This window comes from Mobula hypostoma, chromosome Y (genome assembly GCF_963921235.1).
Source record: "Mobula hypostoma chromosome Y, sMobHyp1.1, whole genome shotgun sequence".
In the NCBI taxonomy this organism is placed as follows: Eukaryota; Metazoa; Chordata; class Chondrichthyes; order Myliobatiformes; family Myliobatidae; genus Mobula; species Mobula hypostoma.
Window position 1 is genome coordinate 5,768,593 of NC_086130.1, and position 18,603 is coordinate 5,787,195.

General features: G+C 43.5%; 1 protein-coding gene across 1 annotated transcript in view; it reads left to right on the forward strand.

Moving 5' to 3' along the window:
* Positions 1 to 18,603, forward strand: part of LOC134341058 (serine/threonine-protein kinase SIK3-like) — a 410,314-nt gene that overhangs the window by 201,873 nt on the left and 189,838 nt on the right. The window contains exons 8-9 of the mRNA XM_063038806.1: positions 11,503 to 11,610; positions 11,853 to 11,996. Coding sequence (XP_062894876.1) covers positions 11,503 to 11,610; positions 11,853 to 11,996 — 252 coding nt within the window. The remainder of the gene's footprint in view (positions 1 to 11,502; positions 11,611 to 11,852; positions 11,997 to 18,603) is intronic.

Sequence of the window (18,603 nt, forward strand, 5' to 3'; positions counted from 1 at the left end):
GAGACATTGTCCAAGATGGCATGCAACTTGGACAGCATCCTCTTTTCAGACACCACCGTGACAGAGTTCAGTTCCATCCCCACAACATCACTGGCCTTATGAATGAGTTTGTTGATTCTGTTGGTGTCTGCTACCCTCAGCCTGCTGCCCCAGCACACAACAGCAAACATGATCGCACTGGCCACCACAGACTCGTAGAACATCTTCAGCATCGTCTGGCAGATATTAAAGGACCTCAGCAGAGGTCTGAGCAGAGCAATCCCATCATTCCTAGTTCCCCCTCCTTTCTCTGCAGCTTGTTTTCTCAACAACTTCCTTTTGATACTTCTGTTACAGACCTACACTAGAGGGTAAGTTATAGTAAGCATTTTACCTACCTATACAACTCTAGTAGATGTGAAGCAACCAGAGCACCTACTAGAAACCACACAATTGCATGGAGAAGGTGTAAAATTAATATGGACTATGCTACTGTTGAAAAGAAAATCACTGGTTGCAGATTGTTTCTTGATTTAACTGTCGTGTACAGTATGGCAAGAAGTATTATAATAAGGAAGTTTGACAGTTGGATTTCTTTTCCTGAAAGTGAAACATTACGTTTTTGTGGTTTATCACAGCACTTCTTTAGATAAAATTGCAATTTTAGGCTTATTTATTTTAAAATTATCTTTTTCACATTCAAGGCCTTGTGATGAAAACAATTAAGGAGTGTATCAATCTATGTGTTTCATTACTGGATTCTGTCCTTCTGCTGATGTCTTGGTAACTTTTTTCACTATGTAGTTTCAGCTTTTACTTCCAAGGCTTATTGATTTAGTAGACATTAACCACTGTATTCCAACTACTATGGCTATCCTCAGAATCCTTATCCCTAGATCATAAAAAATACTGTTTGAAATTCTCTACACTAATGATGAGGAAAGCAATAGGTTTTCCTTAGCAAACAGACTTCTCTAAAATCAGTTAATGTCAATTTTATTCAAAATGAGGTACTGGTTTGGAAAGAACATAAGAAAGCTTTTCCTTTGCTGGTAATGATAACAATTATGATTTATATCTGCTCAGCTAGGGCAGTAGAGACACCAGGCAGGAAAGTTGAATGCTCCTCTTGCAGGATGTGAAGGAAGGAAGTGAGATCTCCGATGTCCCTGATGACTACGCCTGTGAGAAGTGCATCCAGCTGCAGCTTCTAACACTCCGTGTTAAGGAGTTGGAGCTGGAACTGGATGAACTCTGCATCATTCAGAAGGCTGAAAAGGTGATAGATAGAACACCTGAACTGGAGGTGCAGAACACAGTAAACTAGGTGACAGTCAGGAAGAGGAAAAAGGCTAAGAAATTGGTGCAGAGTATCCCATTGGGTGTCCTCAACAACAGGGATATCACTTTGGATACTATTGGGGGGGGGGGTTGACCTCACAGAGGAAAGTCACAGTGGGTGGGAAATAAGATGGTGCCGGTATCTGGCAAATCTGCGTGTGCTCTCCCAAGAAAACTGCCCTGTCCACTAGCCTATACCCAAGAAACCTGTCTAAACCTTCAATTTAGCAAGATCAAGAGCAACAACACCCTGGCACAGCTGCTGACCCAGCTGGAGACCACCACGCCAGAACTGCTTATTAAACTCTGGACCGCACCTGGACCCGACCAACGAGGCCCACCACGTTCCCGGAGAACCGCGGTCTGCTACCGTGCCGGAGCGCTTGGAGACACGGCCCATTCCGACCAGCACCTCTCCGGAGCAGACGACCACACAGAAGTGACATTGGAGACCTCAAGATGCCCCAGACGCTCCCCCGGAGCAACCACCGTAAAGCCCCGTTGGTGGCCATCCACAGTTGCCGGAAGTGAGGCCTCCGCCGCCGACCTCGGAAATCGAGCCCGAGGCTCGACTGGAGCGGAGGCCTCTGCAACCATGACTCAGCTTAAGGACTTGTTTCAGCCAGGAGCCCAGCCATCTGGGATTAAGTGTCAGCTTTAGGGCCCGACCCAATCGACAGCCCGGGCCCCTGGCAGCTGGAAGTGGCAGCGGAGCCTACCCCGTCTCTCGGCCCGACCCAGAGCGCCGGATGACACGACCCGCCAATGGATCCCCGTGGGACGCATCCACCAACCTCAAAGAGCTGCCAACAACACACTGCATCGATGGAAACCTGGAAAGATGCACTATTTACCGAGGAAGCGTGGGAAAAGAGATGGGCTGCTGGTCAGATTGAAGCAGAGGGGCTTCAGGATCCCTGTGCCCACCATCCTACTAGCTAATGTGCTAGCCATAGAGAACAAGGTGGATGATCTTAAAGGGGGACTTACTGCAGGGAGATGCAGAACTGCTGTGCACTCTGTTTCACTGAGATCTGGCTCACCCCTGCCACCCCCGACCGTGCCATCCGACCGGAGAGATTTTTGATCCATCGGATGGATCGCACGGCGTCTTTGGGCAAGACGAGGGGAGGTGGTGTCTGCCTACTGATCAACACTGCGTAGTGCTCGGACACAGTGGCACTGACAAGCTCCTGCAGCCCGGACCTGGAACACCTGTTGGTGAAGTGTCGTCCCTATTATCTGCCATAAGAATTCACCTCGGTCATACTGACAGCAGTCTACTTCCCGCCCCCCAGGCAGACGTGGAGTGTGCTCTGAACATACTGTATACATCAGTGAACTTGAGACCAGGTATCCGGAGGCTTTGCTCATTACAGCCGGGGACTTTAACCAGGCCAACCTCGGAAAGGCGCTGCCAAAGTTATACCAGCATATCTCCTGCCCCACTAGAGGCCCGAATATACTTGACCACTGCTACACAGCAGTCAAGGATGCCTACTGTTCCGTCCCACACCCTCACTTCGGAAAATCAGACCATCAGGCCATACTCTTCCTCCCGGCTTACAAACAGAAACTGAAACAGGAGGTCACGGTGTCAAAAGTGGTGAGGCATTGGAGGGAGGAAACGAATGAGGTCCTTCGTGACTGCTTTGAATCAGTGGACTGGTAAGTATTCAAGGACTCGGCAGCTAACTTCGATGAGTATGCCTCACCTGTCGCGGACTTTATTTGGAAATGCACAGAGGACTGTGTGTCTCGCAAGACAATCCGAGTATTCCCTAACTGGAAACCTTGGATGAATTATAAGGTCAAGTCCCTTTTGAAGGCTAGAGCTGCGGCTTTTAGGTCCGGGGATACCAGTTGCTACACGGAATCCAGGCATGAACTCCGGAAAACCATTAAGGGCGCCAAGAGGCAATATTGAGCCAAGTTGGAAACCCAAGCTAACCAGAGGGATGCAAGTAGACTGTGGCAGGGTCTAAATGAAATCACTGGGCGCAAAGAAAAGGCTGGGAATATCGATCCAGGCAGCATCTCTAGGAAGAGGTACAGTCGACGTTTCAGGCCAAGATCCTTCGTCAGGACTAACTGAAGGAAGAGCTAGTAAGAGATTTGAAAGTGGGAGGGGGAGGGGGAGATCCAGAATGATAGGAGAAGACAGGAGGGGGAGGGATGGAGCCAAGAGCTGGACAGGTGATTGGCAAAAGTGATATGAAAGGATCATGGGACAGGAGGCCCAGGGGGAAGGAAAAGGTGGGGGTGGGGGAATCCCAGAGGATGGGCAAGGGGTATAGTCAGAGGGACAGAGGGAGAAAAAGGAGAGTGAGAGAAAGAATGTGTGTATATACGTAACGGATGGGGTACGATGAGGAGGTGGGGCACTAGTGGAAGTCAATGTTCATGCCATCAGGTTGGAGGCTACCCAGATGGAATATAAGGTGTTGTTTCTCCAACCTGAGTGTGGCTTCATCTTTGCTGTAGAGGAGGCCATGGATAGACATGTCAGAATGGGAATGGGATATGGAATTAAAATGTGTGACCACTGGGAGATCCTGCTTTCTCTGGCGGACAGAGCGTGGGTGTTCAGCAAAGCGGTCTCCCAGTCTGTGTCGGGTCTCGCCAATATATAAAAGGCCACATTGGGAGCGCCAGATGCAGTATATCACCCCAGCTGACTCACAGGTGAAGTGATGCCTCACCTGGAAGGACTGTTTGGGGCCCTGAATGGTGGTAAGGGAGGAAGTGTAAGGGCATGTGTAGCACTTGTTCCGCTTACAAGGATAAGTGCCAGGAGGGAGATCAGTGGGGAGAGATGGGGGGGACGAATGGACAAGGGAGTCGCGTAGGGAGCGATCCCTGCGGAAAGCAGAGGTGGGGGAGGGAAAGATGTGCTTAGTGGTAGGATCCCGTTGGAGGTGGCGGAAGTTACTTGGCGGAATTATTTGTTGGACCCGGAGGCTGGTAGGGTGGTTGGTGAGGACCAGATGAACCCTATTCCTAGTGGGGTGGCGGGAGGATGGAGTGAGAGCAGATGTGTTGCTTGAATTTCCAGCATCTGCAGAATTCCTCATGTTGGGAATATCAATAACTGTGATGCTTCTCTCCCTGACGAACTTAACGTATTCTACACAAGATTCGAACAGAAGAGGAGCGTCCCGCTCCCTGCGGATGAACCGGACCTGGTGGCATCGAGATTTCATCGTCTCCGAGGAGGACGTTAGAAGGGCCTTCCTGAAGATAAATCCAAGGAGGACGACGGGCCGAGATGGTGTCCCGGGACGGGTTCTCCGGACCTGTGCAAGCGAGCTAGCTGGAGTGTTTGCTGACATCTTCAGCTGCTTCTTGCTTCAGTCTAAGATCCCCTCGTGTTTTAAGAAGGCAGCGATAATCCCAGTGCCGAAGAAGAGCAAGGTGGCATGCCTATATGACTATCGACCTGTGGCTCTGACATCAATTGCTATGAAGTACTTCGAGAGATTGGTTATGGCACACATCAACCACAGCCTACCGGTCAACCTCGACGCTTTGCAATTCGCCTACCGGAGCAATACGTCAACAGCAAGTGCCATCTCTCTGGCCCTACATTCCTCCTTAGTGCACCTGGAGAATAAAGACGCATATGTAAGGCTCCTTTTCATTGACTACGGCTCTGCCTTTAATACCATCATTCCAGATAAACTGATTCCTAAGCTCTGGAACCTAGGCCTTAGCACTCAGATCTGCAGGTGGATCTTCATCTTCCTCACAGACAGGACCCAGGCTGTAAAAATAGGGGACAAGTTCTCCTCTACAATCACTCTGAGCACCATTGCCCCACAAGGCTGTGTACTCAGCCCCCGCTGTACTCACTGTACACCCACGATTGTGTAGCCAAGTTTCCATCGAACTCAATATATAAGTTTGCTGCTGACACAACAATTGTAGGCCGTATCTCGGGTGAAGATGAGTTTGAGTACAGAGAGGAAATTAAGAACCTGGTGGCATGGTGTGAAGACAATAACCTATCCCTCAATATCAGCAAGACGAAGGAATTGGTTGTTGACTTCAGAAGGAGTAGCGGACCGCACGACGCATTTTACATCGGTGGTGCACAAGTGGAACAGGTCAAAAGCTTTAAGTTCCTCAGGGTTAATATCACAAATGACCAGACTTGGTCCAGCCAAGCAGAGTTCACTGCTAAGAAGGCCCACCAGCACCTTTGCTTCCTGAGAAAACGAAAGAAATTTGGCCTGGCCCCTAAACCCTCACTAATTTTTATAGATGCACCGTAGAAAGCATTCTTCTAGGGTGCATCACAACCTGATATGAAAGTTGTCCTGTCCAAGGCCGGAAGAAGCTGCAGAAGATCGTGAACACGGCACAACACATCACACAAACCAATCTTCCGTCCTTGGGCTCACTTTACACCGCACGCTGCCAGAGCAGTGCTGCCAGGATAATCAAGGACTTAACCCACCCAGCCAACACACTTTTTGTCCCTCTTCCCTCCAGGAGAAGGCTCAGGAGCTTGAAAATTCGTACGGCCAGATTTGGGAACAGCTTCTTTCCAACTGTAATAAGACTGCTGAACGGATCCTGACCCGGATTTGGGCCGTACTCTACAAATATCTGGACCTGCCTCTCGGTTTTTTTTGCACTACCTTACTTTCCCTTTTCTATCTTCTATTTATGATTTATAATTTAAATTTTTAATATTTACTATCGATTTGTAATCCAGGGAGCGGGAAGCGCAGAATCAAATATTGCTGTGGTGATTGTACGCTCTAGTATCAATTGATTGGCGACAGTAAAGTATTCAGTAGTCAGATCTCTAGCACTGTCTGAGTCTGTCTGTGTGACTGAAGGAAAGGGTGGGGAAGAAGAGGCATGTAAGGTTATAGGGGATTCATAAGTTAGGGGAATGGATAGGAAGTTCTGTAAATGAGAGCGAAATTCCCAGATGTTGCCTTCTAGGTGTCGGGGTCTGGGACATCTTAGATCGAGTCCTCAGCATTCTTAAGTAGGAGAGTGAACAGCCAGAGGTCATGGGTCATATGGATATCAATGACATGGACATGATAAGAGATAAAGTTCGCATTGGGAGTCCAGGGAGTTAGATGCTAAATTAAAGGACAGGAACTCCAGGGCTGTGATCTCAGGATGGCTACTGGAGCCAATGCTTTAGCAAAGCCTGAACTAGGAAGATTATACAGTTTAACTCGTGGCTAAGGAGTTGGTGTAGTGGCAAGTGCATGAGATTTTTGGATTCAGGGAAGGTGGAAACTGTACAGAAGGGACACTTGCACCTGAGCTGGAAGGGAACTAATATCTTAGTGGGAGGGTTTGGTAATGCTACACGGTGGGGTTTAAAATAGAGTTTGAGAGTGATGTGAACCAGAGTGCCAGAATAGTTAGAGGAGAGTTTGTTGCATTAGATGTTGGTCAGACTTCAGATAGTCAGGAATCACAAGATTGAGCTTGGTGAAACAATTATCCTGAGCTGTGTATATTTTACTGCAAGATTTATTGTAGCAAATGCAAATTAGCTCAGGGAATGGATTAGCACCTGACATTATGATATTACAGACATTAGTGAGACTTGGTGGCAGGAGGGTTAGGACTGGCAGCTCAACATTCTGGGATTCTATTTTAGACATAACAGTGGAAGGGTTTACAGGAGAAGGGGTGTTACTAGTCAGGGAAAATGTCACAGTAGTGCGCCATCAGGAAAGACTGGAGAACTGGTCTAGTGAGGCATTATGGTGGAACTGAGGAGTAAGAAATGTATGACTATGTTAGTGGAACTATATTACAGACCATCCAACAGTCCTAGGAATTTGGAGAAACAAATTTGTAAAAAAGAGCAGAGATTGTTGCGAGAAATGTAAGATTGTTGTAGTAGGTGATTGTAATTTTCCACATATTGACTGGGACTTCAGAGGGCTTCATAAGATAGAGTTGTCAAATGTGTTCAGGAAAGCTTCCTTCATCGGTACATAGAAGTCCCAACAAGACAGCATACAATACTGGATCTGCTATTAGGTAATACAGAAGTTTGAGTATGGGGAATACTTGGCATATAGTGATCACAATGCCATTAGTTTCAAAGTAAATATACAAAGAGATAGGGACAGTATATATAAGTATTTGGATTGACAGGGACATTAAGGGTAATCAGCATAGTTTTGCTTGTGCTAAGTCATGTCTAACTAGTCTTATACATGTTTTCAAGGAGGTTATCGGGAAAGTTGATGAAGCCAGTGGATGTTGTCTACATGGACTTTCGTAAGGCATTTGATAAGGTCCCACATGGCATGCTGGTGAACAAAGTTCGGTCACTTGCATTCAGGATGAGGTAGTACGTTGAAATCAATATTAGCATTGTGGGAGAAGCCAGTGTGGCAGCAGAAGGCTGCTCTCTGATTGGAGGCCTGTGACTGGTGGTGTGCCACAGGGATTAGTGCTGATTCTTTGTTATTTGCCATCTACGTTAGTGATCTGGATGACAATGTGGTTAACTGGATCACAAATTTCCAGATGATGCCAAGACTGGGGGTACAGTGAGGAAGGCTGTCATAGCTTGCAGAGGGATCTGTATCAGCTGGAAAAATGGGCTGAAAAATGGCAGATGGAATTCAGTGCCGTTCAAGTGGAATGATGAAATTCAAATGTGAGGTTTTGCACCTCGGTAGGACCAACCAGGGTAGTTCTTACGCATTGAACGGTAGAGCACTGGGGAGTGTATTGGAATAAAAGGATCTGGAAATACAGAAACATGATTCAGCTAAAGTGGTGTCACAGGTAGATAGGGTCATAAAGAAAGCTTAAGGCACGTTGGCTGTAAATCAATATATTGAGTACAAGAGATGAGATTTTATGTTGACTGTGTCTAAGATATTGATGAGGTCTAATTTAAGGTGTTGTGAGCAGTTTTGAACAAATGCCTATAGGAAAGATTATATCACGGTCAAGAGATGACAAAGAAAATTTACAACGATGTTGCTGGGTTTGGAGGACCTGATTTATAAGGAAAGATTGAATAAGTTAAGACTGTATTCTTTAGAATGTAGAAGATTGAGATATAACCATATAACCATATACTAAATACAGCACGGAAACAGGCCATGTCGGCCATTCTAGTCCGTGCCGAACTCTTACTCTCACCTAGTTCCACCGACCTGCACTCAGCCCATAACCCTCCATTCCTTTCTTGTCCATATATCTATCCAATTTGGAAGCTCGTTCCACACAGCTACCACTCTCTGAGTAAAGAAGATCCCCCTCATGTTAACCCTAAACTTATGCCCTTTAACTCTCAACTCATGTCCTCTTTTTTGAATCTCCCCCACTCTCAATGGAAAAAGCCTATCCACGTCAACTCTATCTATCCCCCTCATAGTTTTAAACACCTCTATCAAGTCCCCCTTCAACCTTCTACGCTCCGAAGAATAAAGACCTAACTTGTTCAATCTTTTTCTCTAACTTAGGAGATGAAACCCGGGCAACATTTTAGTAAATCTCCTCTGTGCTCTCTCAATTTTATTGTCATCTTTCCCTTAATTTGGTGATCAAAACTGTACACAATACTCCAAATTTGGCCTCACCAATGCCTTATACAATTTCAACATTACATCCCAACTCCTATACTCAATGCTCTGATTTATAAAGGCTGGTATAGCAAAAGCTTTCTTCACCACCCTAGCCGCATGCGATTCCACCTTCAAGGAACTATGCACCATTATTCCTAGATCCCCCTGTTCTACAGCATTCTTCAATGCCCCACCATTTACCATGTATGTCCTATTTTGATTAGTTCTACCAAAATGTAGCACCTCACATTTTTCAGCATTAAACTCCATCTGCCATCTTTCAGCCCACTCTTCTAACTGGCCTAAATATCTCTGCAAGCTTTGAAAACCTGCTTGATTATCCACAACGACACCTATCTTAGTATCATTACAAACTTATTAATCCAATTTACCACCCCATCATCCAGATCATTAATATATATGACAAGCAAATAGGTTTACAAAACCTAGGTTTTGTAAAATAAATAGGTTTATAAAATAAACCATATAGGTTTACAAAATTGTGAGATGTATGGATAGGTTAGGTGGAACTACAACCAGTGGTGCAGTGCTAGCTGGAGCGTGTCGGGCACCTCTTTAAGAAAAAAGCCAAAATAAACAAACTAATTAATTAGGTGCCACCCAGCAGGGTGATTTGAGTATCTCAGAAACTGTTGATCTCCTGGGATTTTTAAGCACCAGACTCTGGAGATTACAAAGGATGGTGCCAAAAACAAAAAAAAAAAATCCAGTGAGTGCCTGTTCCGTGAGCAAAAACACCTTGTTAAATCCACTCGCTGGATGGTGGTGCAGTGATCCCTACCCTCCAGGCTGCTGACCGATACCGATCCACAAAGCATGCAGTGGTGCAGCGTTAGCCGGGACGCACGCAGCTCATCTTTAAGAAAAAAGCTGAAATAAACAAGCTGATTAATTAGATGACGCAATCGGCAATCGCCTCTGATCTGAGCCGACATTTACATGCCGGGTGGCACCTAATTAATTAGCTTGTTTATTTCAGCTTTTTTCTTAAAGATGTGCTGGGTCCGTCCCGGCTACCACTGCATTCTCCGCGGCAGTGTATTGGTCTGGGGGCTGGGGTGTCATTAGGGCAGGCAGGTCATCTTCTTCTATGTCTGCCTGCCTCGAAGGCAAAGGTTGAGGTTCGTCGTCTGCTGTGGCTGATGTGGAAGGCTTGCTTGACTGCTAGCCTTGCACATTTTTCTACCAAGCAGTTGTTTGTAAGCACTCAAACAAGCTTGAAAATATACACTAAACCAATGTACTCTTTCAACATTAAAGTCGTACTTTTCTGCAATCATTGCGGCGAAAATCTCACGCAGTTGTTTCACGTTCGGTCTATTGGCTACTGCATTCGGTTTCGAGTGTTATCCTTTCCTCTTCCAATTGGACCAGCTCTTCATCTCTCAGTTCTTGGTCATGGGATGCTAGAACCTCTTCAACATCATCTTCGTCAACTTCCACAAACGAAGCTCACTTTGTCCTTACTTCATTCACCACGATTGAAATGCTTAATTATGTCTAGTTCTATGCTAAGTGTAACACCCTTATGAACTCTTTTAGGCTTGTTCGATAGCTTAGAAATCGACAGAACACCTTCTGTTAGCGAAAACAGGTAACTAATGTAGGTCTTTCGTAAGAGCGAGGTGTCATAAAGCGAACGTTCAAAAAGCGGGGGACACCTGTATTATGTGCTGCTTAATACCCATAATCAGTTTAAAAATTGAGGATTTTTTTTCAAATCCAGGTACCGGCTTTGAGTAATGAGTACCAACTTGTCAGTAAAGGAAATAGAAACACATCCTTACATGTCAGTTTCATTTTTGGTCTCAAAATGTTATTAAGTCAAGTGTAAAATCAAGGCTGATGTTTCAGTGTAGTACAGAAATTGCTGAATGTGCTAACATCAAATAAAAACTTAACCCATCATCACAAGTTGTAGTAGAAGACGTTTCTCACTGTTTTACCCAATGATCATCTGTCATTTCTTCTTACAAAATCAAATGAAATAGAAAATTATTACAACTTCAGGATACTTATCAGCGCTTCATAGCCAGTCAATTACTTGAAGTGAAATCACTGTTACATGCAACCATTTTACATACTGTTACATACAGTAGACAAATAAATGAGAGTTTTTTAGTGATGGCTGAAGACCATTCCTTCTTCAGAGAGGCTGTCAAGTCTTTTGATACCTGGTTTGAAAGATAACAATCCTGAAGCAATGCACTACGTTGAATTGCACAGAATTCTAAATCAGAAATAAGAATGTTCCCTCTTACCATGCTGATTTGCTTCGGCTATTTGCTTATAATGACGGATTAATGTATTTCAAAGTAATTAGTTGATTGTTATGGGGCTTGGGAATTTCTAAGGGGATATAAAGTACTATAAAATCAATTTGAAATCTGCAGTGAAATTGAGCGATTGTATCAGTTTTCATCTGGATGATTCAAATATAAAACAATGTTTATTTTTTTCTTTTACAAATGGCTGGTGTTACCTAACTATTAGTTTTATGCATGTTGGAACACATACTTACAGTTAATGCTCTTACAATGCAAAATGTAAAGTTGAACACAAAATGTTTTAATTGTTATGCTTTTCATAGTTAATAAAGGAATCGAAGCAAGTGAAAGAAATCAAAGCAGAGCCTCTGAATGAGCAGGTACTTATGTACATGACAGAATTGGGTCTGGAAAGAGAACGCACACTGCAGGTACGGTGACACTCCTCGACTTATTGAGTTTTATACTGTCCAAAGTGTGTGTAGTTATTCAGGTGTTAACATCTGAATTCTTATATTTGATCATTATTTTGTTGTATGTTACTTATTTTTTTCTGTCTATATCAACATTGACTAACATTGATAATCAAAACTACATACTTAGAGGAAATTGATATTGTTTTCTGGTCATTTTCTATACAGGTCAATTTAACTAGCTTTAATTTCATTTCCAGTCATTGAAGACAGATGCCTATGATCAATTTAATGCAATTTACAGTCTACTGTGCGACAAGCTGAAGCGGCATAAGACATTGCGCACCTCTGCATTGTCAAATATACCTCACTCTTTGTCATTTCAGCCACCTGCAAGTGTACAGGTAAACAACAATGAATTCCATAGATTTGTAACTAATTTTGATAAATATTGCATGATAATCTTTGAACAAGTTAATACTAAGTTTCTTACAAGAAGTGTAGTGAAGATTCACTAGAATGCTGTATGATGACCCACACGAACCGGCTCACGACAGCGCACGCAGGCAGAGGGCCGGCCCCAAAAAGGGCGCCAGGCCATCTTCACCAGCAGGGGGGAAATCCCGTGCGCAGAAAGGGTCTGGGAATATGCATTCCCCACAGCAATCCTGCCCAGGGAAGGTGGGAACCGGAAGGCTTTAAAGCAGGCCGCGAAGTTTGAATAAATCTCTTTCATCGCAACTCTAACTCATTGTCTACGTGTGGTTATTTTAGTGCTGTGTGTAGCACACCACCACAATGGCTTGTTTGCTCTTAGTAAGTGTATCTACTTTAAAACCTGTTATAGTTGGGCCGGCTGGTGGTGCAACGACATCAGTGCCGGACCTGGGAGCGGAGGTTCCTGGGTTCGAAACTAGTCGTGTTCGCTCCCAAGTGCTGGGTTGAGTGTTGAGATCGCAACTCGACCTCATAAAAATAGAAGGGAAAAATACTGCGAAAATGTCTGTATGAGGAGCGGCACACCACACAGTCTCTCTCTCGCTCTCTCAGCCCCACGCCTTCTATAAGCCATGAAAAAGACATCATTACGGAGGCACACACAGACTCACATGCACACAGGCACATACCAAAAAAAACTTTCATGGCAAGACATTCCAAAGTTTCATGACCCACTGAGGAATAAAAATGATTATTTTATGGCAGCTCCCTGTTTTTAAAACAGTAACCTCTAATTATATATCCTCTCAAAAGATATTTCTGGCTTTCAGTCTGTCAAGGCCCTACAAGACTTACTTGTTTCAATTAAAGGTACAACTCTTCTAAACTCTAGCATATATGAACCCAGCTTGACTAACCTTTTATCATATGCCAACATGCCTGTTTCTTAAGGAAAACCTCTTAATCAAGGAATTTTTTAATATCGCAGAGTCAATGCCTCCCACTTCTGCTTCATAGTATTCTACATAGACTTCCCTCTATATCCAACTGGGGCCTCCAGTTCTTGGTTTTTGTTAGCCTGTGATTCACAACCCTTGTGCTCCAAGGTTGCATGTTACTTTACCCGTGGCACAGACTGCTGTGTTGGATTGCTGGTTTATACAGAACATGATACAGAGAAGTGAAATTTCTGTATTAGCTGGTGAAATACTGAAGCCCACTTTAGGACTTTACAAGTGAAAATGTCACTTTCTAAAGAGTCTATAAATGCCAGAGAAAACACACACCATTAGTTTGTACATACAGTGCATTTCTGAAGTTGTTTACTTAACCTGCAACAAGTTGGGAAGGTGTGTTAATAGCTGTATTTTAAGTAATGGAAAAAGCAACAAATTGTCAGACCGCAGGATAGTGAAGCAGCACTTTATATTCCATCTGGGTAGCTTGCAAACTGATGGTATGAATATTGATTTCTCTTTTTCGGTTAAAACACATTTGTCCTCCCCCTCCCTTCTTCTTCTATTCCCCACTGTACTTACTTACCTCTCCTCAACCCCTCCTTCCCTTTCTCCTATGATACTCCCCTATCAGATTATTTCATTTTCAGAGCTTTACCTTTCCCACTTACCTGTCTTCACCAATCACCTTCTAGATATCCTTCTTTCCCTCCCCTCACCTTTTTTATTCAGGCATCTTCATTCTTCCCTTCCCATGCTATAAAAAAGGTCTCAGCCCAAAATGTCAACTGTTTTTCACCTCTATAGGTGCTGTTCAACCTGCCAACTTTTTCCAACATTTTCTGTGTATCGCTTTGGAATTCCAGCATCTGCAGAATTTCTTGTGTTTAAAATTATCATACTGTTCTGTTGGTTGTATTGTAAATGTACAACTACCCTTGTAGGGTGCATCTAAGATCCGATCAATGTGCAAGAGGGTATTGTGCAAGTTGCGACATCATGTGCTTTGGGAGGAATACGCTTGTTACACTAGCATGAAAAGAATGCAGAGATGCTGGGGCCAGTTATACGACAGGTGTTACCACAAGAAAAATCATAACTAATAAGACATAACATGTATTAAAATGACTTACCATTGGATGCAAATTGATTGACTTTCTGGATAAGTTCTGTTTAAATATGGGTGCATTTGAAATGACTGTGTATTTTGCTTGAATGTAATTCTTTTTAAAGATTGGGAAGTAATGGAAATTTTGTAGACATGGAATATGTTCAGTAAATTTAGAGATTATTTGCGTATTACACGAATTATTTTTGGGTAAGTTTTTTAACATCTTAAACTCTAAGAGAAAGTGTGGAATTTATTGTTTTATTTGAGAACATTTTTAGCTTTGAAGATTCAGTCATTATTCTTGCACGCTTACACTGAGTGTCCACTGCGTTAGGTTTATCTGTACCTAATCGTTAATGCAATCATAGTCATAGAGAAATACAGCATAGAAACAGGCCTTTTGGCCCATCTAGTTTGTGGCAAAACCATTTAAAATGCCTACTTCCATCAACCTGCACCGGACCATTACCATCCATACCCCTACCATCCATATACCTATCAAAACTTCTCTTAAACGTTGAAATCGAGTTCGTATACATCACTTGCACTGGCAGCTCATTACACAATCTCACAACCTGCTGAGTGAAGAGGTTTCACTCATGCTCCCCCCCCCCGCTGGAAGTTTTCACCTTTCACCTTTAAGTCATGATTGCTGATTGTAGTCCCATCAATGAAAAAAGCCTGTTTGCATTTACCCTATTCATACTCCTAATAAATTTGTATGCCCCTATCAAATCTCCTCTCAGTTTTCTACATTGTAAAGAATACAGTCCTATTCTATTCAATCTTTCCTTATAACTCAGGTCCTTTAGACAGCAGCATCTTGTAAATTTTCTCTGCACTATTTCAACCTTATTTACATCTTTCCTGTAGAATCTCACACTACTCCAAACTAGATCTCACCAATGTCTTAAACAACTTCAACGTAAATCCCATCTCCTGTACTCAGTACATTGATTTATGAAAGAAATGTGTCAAAAGCTTTCTTTACATGCTTAGCTACATGTCATGCCCATTTCAACGATATCTCGTGGTTCTACCATACCTCTCAGTGTGGTACAGTTTACTGTGTAAAATCTACCCTGGTACAAAACCTTGCACATGTCTGTATCAAATTCCATCTGTCATTTTATAGCTCAATTTTCCAGCTGATGCAGATCCCTCTGCAAGGCATAACAGCCTTCCTTGCTGTCCCTACACTCGCAATCTTGATGTCATCTGCAGACTTGCTGATTCAGTTAACCACATTATCATCCTGATCATTGATATAGATGACAAACACCAAAGGACCCAGCACTGACCCTTTGGAGTATTGTGTGCAGTTTTGGGCTCCTTATTTTAGAAAGGATATACTGACACTGGAAAAAGTTCATGAGAATGATTCCAGGAATGAAAGGGTTACCGTATGAGGAATGTCTGGCAGCTCTTGGGCTGTATTCCCTGGAGTTCAGGAGAATGAGGGGGCATTTCCTAGAAACAGTCCGAATGTTAAAAGGCCTGAACAGATTAGATATGGCAAAGTTATTTCCCATGGTAGGGGAGTCTAGGACAAGAGGGTATGATTTCAGGATTGAAAGACATCCATTTACAGCAGAGATGCAGAGAAATTATTTTAGAGGGTGGTAAATCTGTGGAATTTATTGCCACAAGCGGCTGGGGAGGCCAAATCATTGGCTGCATTTAAGGCAGAGATAGATAAGTTCTTGATTAGCCAGGGCATCAAAGGGTATGGGTTGAAAGCAGGGGAATGGGGATGACTGGAAGAATTGGTTCAGCCCATGATTGAATGGTAGAGCAGACTCGATGGGCCAAATGGCCTACTTCTGCTCCTATATCTTATGGTCTTATCCCTGCAGCACTCCAGTAGTCACAGGCCTCCAGTCGAGAGGCAGCCATCTACTACCACTCCCTGGCTTCTCCCACAAAGCAAACATCTAATCCAATTTACTTCGCCATCTTGAATGTAGACCGACTGGACCTTCTTAACCAATTTCCACGCGGGACCTTGTCAAATGTCTTGCTAAAGTAAATACGGACAACATCCACTGCCTTGCCTTCATCCACCTTCCTGATAACTTCCAGAATAATATTGATCTGCCATGCACAAAACCATGCTGACTGTCATTAATTAGTCTATGTTGGGCCTTGGAGATTTATGCACCCTGATTTGCCTCAGGGTGATTCCATCTCTGTATTCTGTATAGGCCAACTTGCCTCACTTCTATAGACTTTGTGTCCATTTCTTGAGTAAATATAGATGCAAAAACAGGGCCTCAATATTTCTTTAAACCCAGAGACATTTGTTAGCTTTCCCTTTTATTCTGGCAAGCACATACAAGCTTTGTACTGTCAAAATTTTATTTTTGAAGACTTCCCACGTATCAAATACGCCTTTGCCAGAAAACATACTATTTCAATCCACATTTGCCATACATTTTTGTTGTCATCAAAATTGGCCAATTTAGAACCTCACACTGCCTATCTATGTTGCATATGTAATTTGAAACTAATGGCAGAGTAGTCACTAGATGCAAAGTGTTCCCCTACGTAAATATCTATTACCTGTCCTGTCATACTTATCAAGTATCATACACTCTCATGTTGGGACTTTTATGAACTGATTGCATCTGACAAACTCTATACCATCTAGTCCTTTCACAGAATGGGAGTCCCAGACAATATGTGGAAAGTTAAATTACCTAATATAACAATGTTGTGTTTCTGTGATCTCTTTACAAATTTTTTCCTCTAAATCCCTAGGACAGTATGGTGGCTTGTAATATAGTCCCATTAACGTGATCATTACTATCTCCATGCTCAAGCTTTTGATTCCTGACATGTCTGAGGTCTTACCAACATTTGCCTCTGCAACCTCTCCGTTAACTGTTCTGGTTCTCTGGTTCCCATCTGCCTGCAACTCTAGTTTAAATCACACCATGCAGCTTTAACAAATCTGTCCGCTAGGATATTAGTCCTCCTCCAGTTCGGGTACAAACCATCCATTCTGTATAAATCCCACCTGCCCTGGAAGACAACCCAGTGACCCAAAAATCTATGACCGCCCTCCTACACCAACGCCTTGGCCACATGTTAAACGGTATAGTCTTACTAGTTCTGGCCTCATTAGCACATGGCATGGGTAGCAATCCTGAGATCACAACCCTGGAGGTCCTGTCCTTGAATTTAGCATCTATCTCCCAGACTCCTTGTGTAAAACCTCATCACTTCACCCTTCTCTCTCTCCTTCTTTTGCTAGGTCACCAACTAACCCCCCAGCCCCAACAGTATCCAAAGTGATATACTGGTTATGGGGGGGGGGGGGTACTCTGTACTTTTGCTTAACTCCTTTCCCCTTCCTGACTGTCACCCAGTTTCCTGCATCCTGCACTTGGGTGTAATTACCTCTGTATCTTATATATCAGCCCTTCTGTCTCCTGAATCATCTAAAGTTCATTCATTTCTGGCTCCAACTCCTTAATAGGAAATGTTAAAACCTGCAGCTAGAACACATTGCAGTTGTAGGAAGGTCTCCTTGCTTTTCCAGATCCTGCAAAGGAGGATTCAACTTTTCTGCATGGCATCACTACAGTCCTAGCTGAGCAAATGTAAAGAAGGGATGGAAAAACCTCTTCCTACAGCTTTTCTTTTTTACTTTCTCTGATTGAAGCCTCTCTTCGCTGAACCTTCAAAGAGCTAAAGCCTCAAAGTCACTACTTGAACTCTGCCACTCTAACAATGGCCGCTGCACTTACCCCTGTCTTCCTGTAATTTGTTGAAATGAATTGAATTGACTTTATCAGAATCAGAATCAGGTTTATTATCACCGGCATGTTACATGATATCTGTTAATTTAGCAACAGCAGTTCAATGCAATACGGCGTATAGAAGAGGAAATAATAATAATAATAAATAAGTAAATCAATTACGTATAGATTTTAAAAAATGCAAAGAAGTGAGGTAGTGTCCAGAGCTTCAAAGTCCATTTGGGAATCGAATGGCAGAGGGAAAGAAGCTGTTCCTGAATGGCTGAGTGTGTGCCTTCAGGCTTCTGTATCTCCTACCTGATGGTAACAGTGAGAAAAGGGCATGCCCTGGGTGCTGGAAGTCCTTAATTATGGATGCTGCCTTTCTGAGACACCGCTCCCTAAAGATGTACTGGGTACTTTGTAGGCTAGTGCCTAAGATGGAGCTGACTAGATTTACAACCTTCTGCAGGTTTCTTCGGTCGGCCCTGTGCAGTGGCCCCTCCATACCAGATGGTGATGCGGTCTGTCAGAATGCTCTCCACGGTCCATCTATTTTGAGCGTTTTTGTTGGTAAACCGAATCTCTTCAAACTCCTAATGAATTAAAGTTGCTGTCTTGCCTTCTTTATAACCGCATCAATATACTGGGACCAGATTAGGTTCTCAGACATCTTGACACCCGGAACTTGAAACTGCTCACTTCTGGACCCTCCATGAGGATTGGTATGTGTTCCTTTGTCTTACTCTTCCTGAAGTCCACT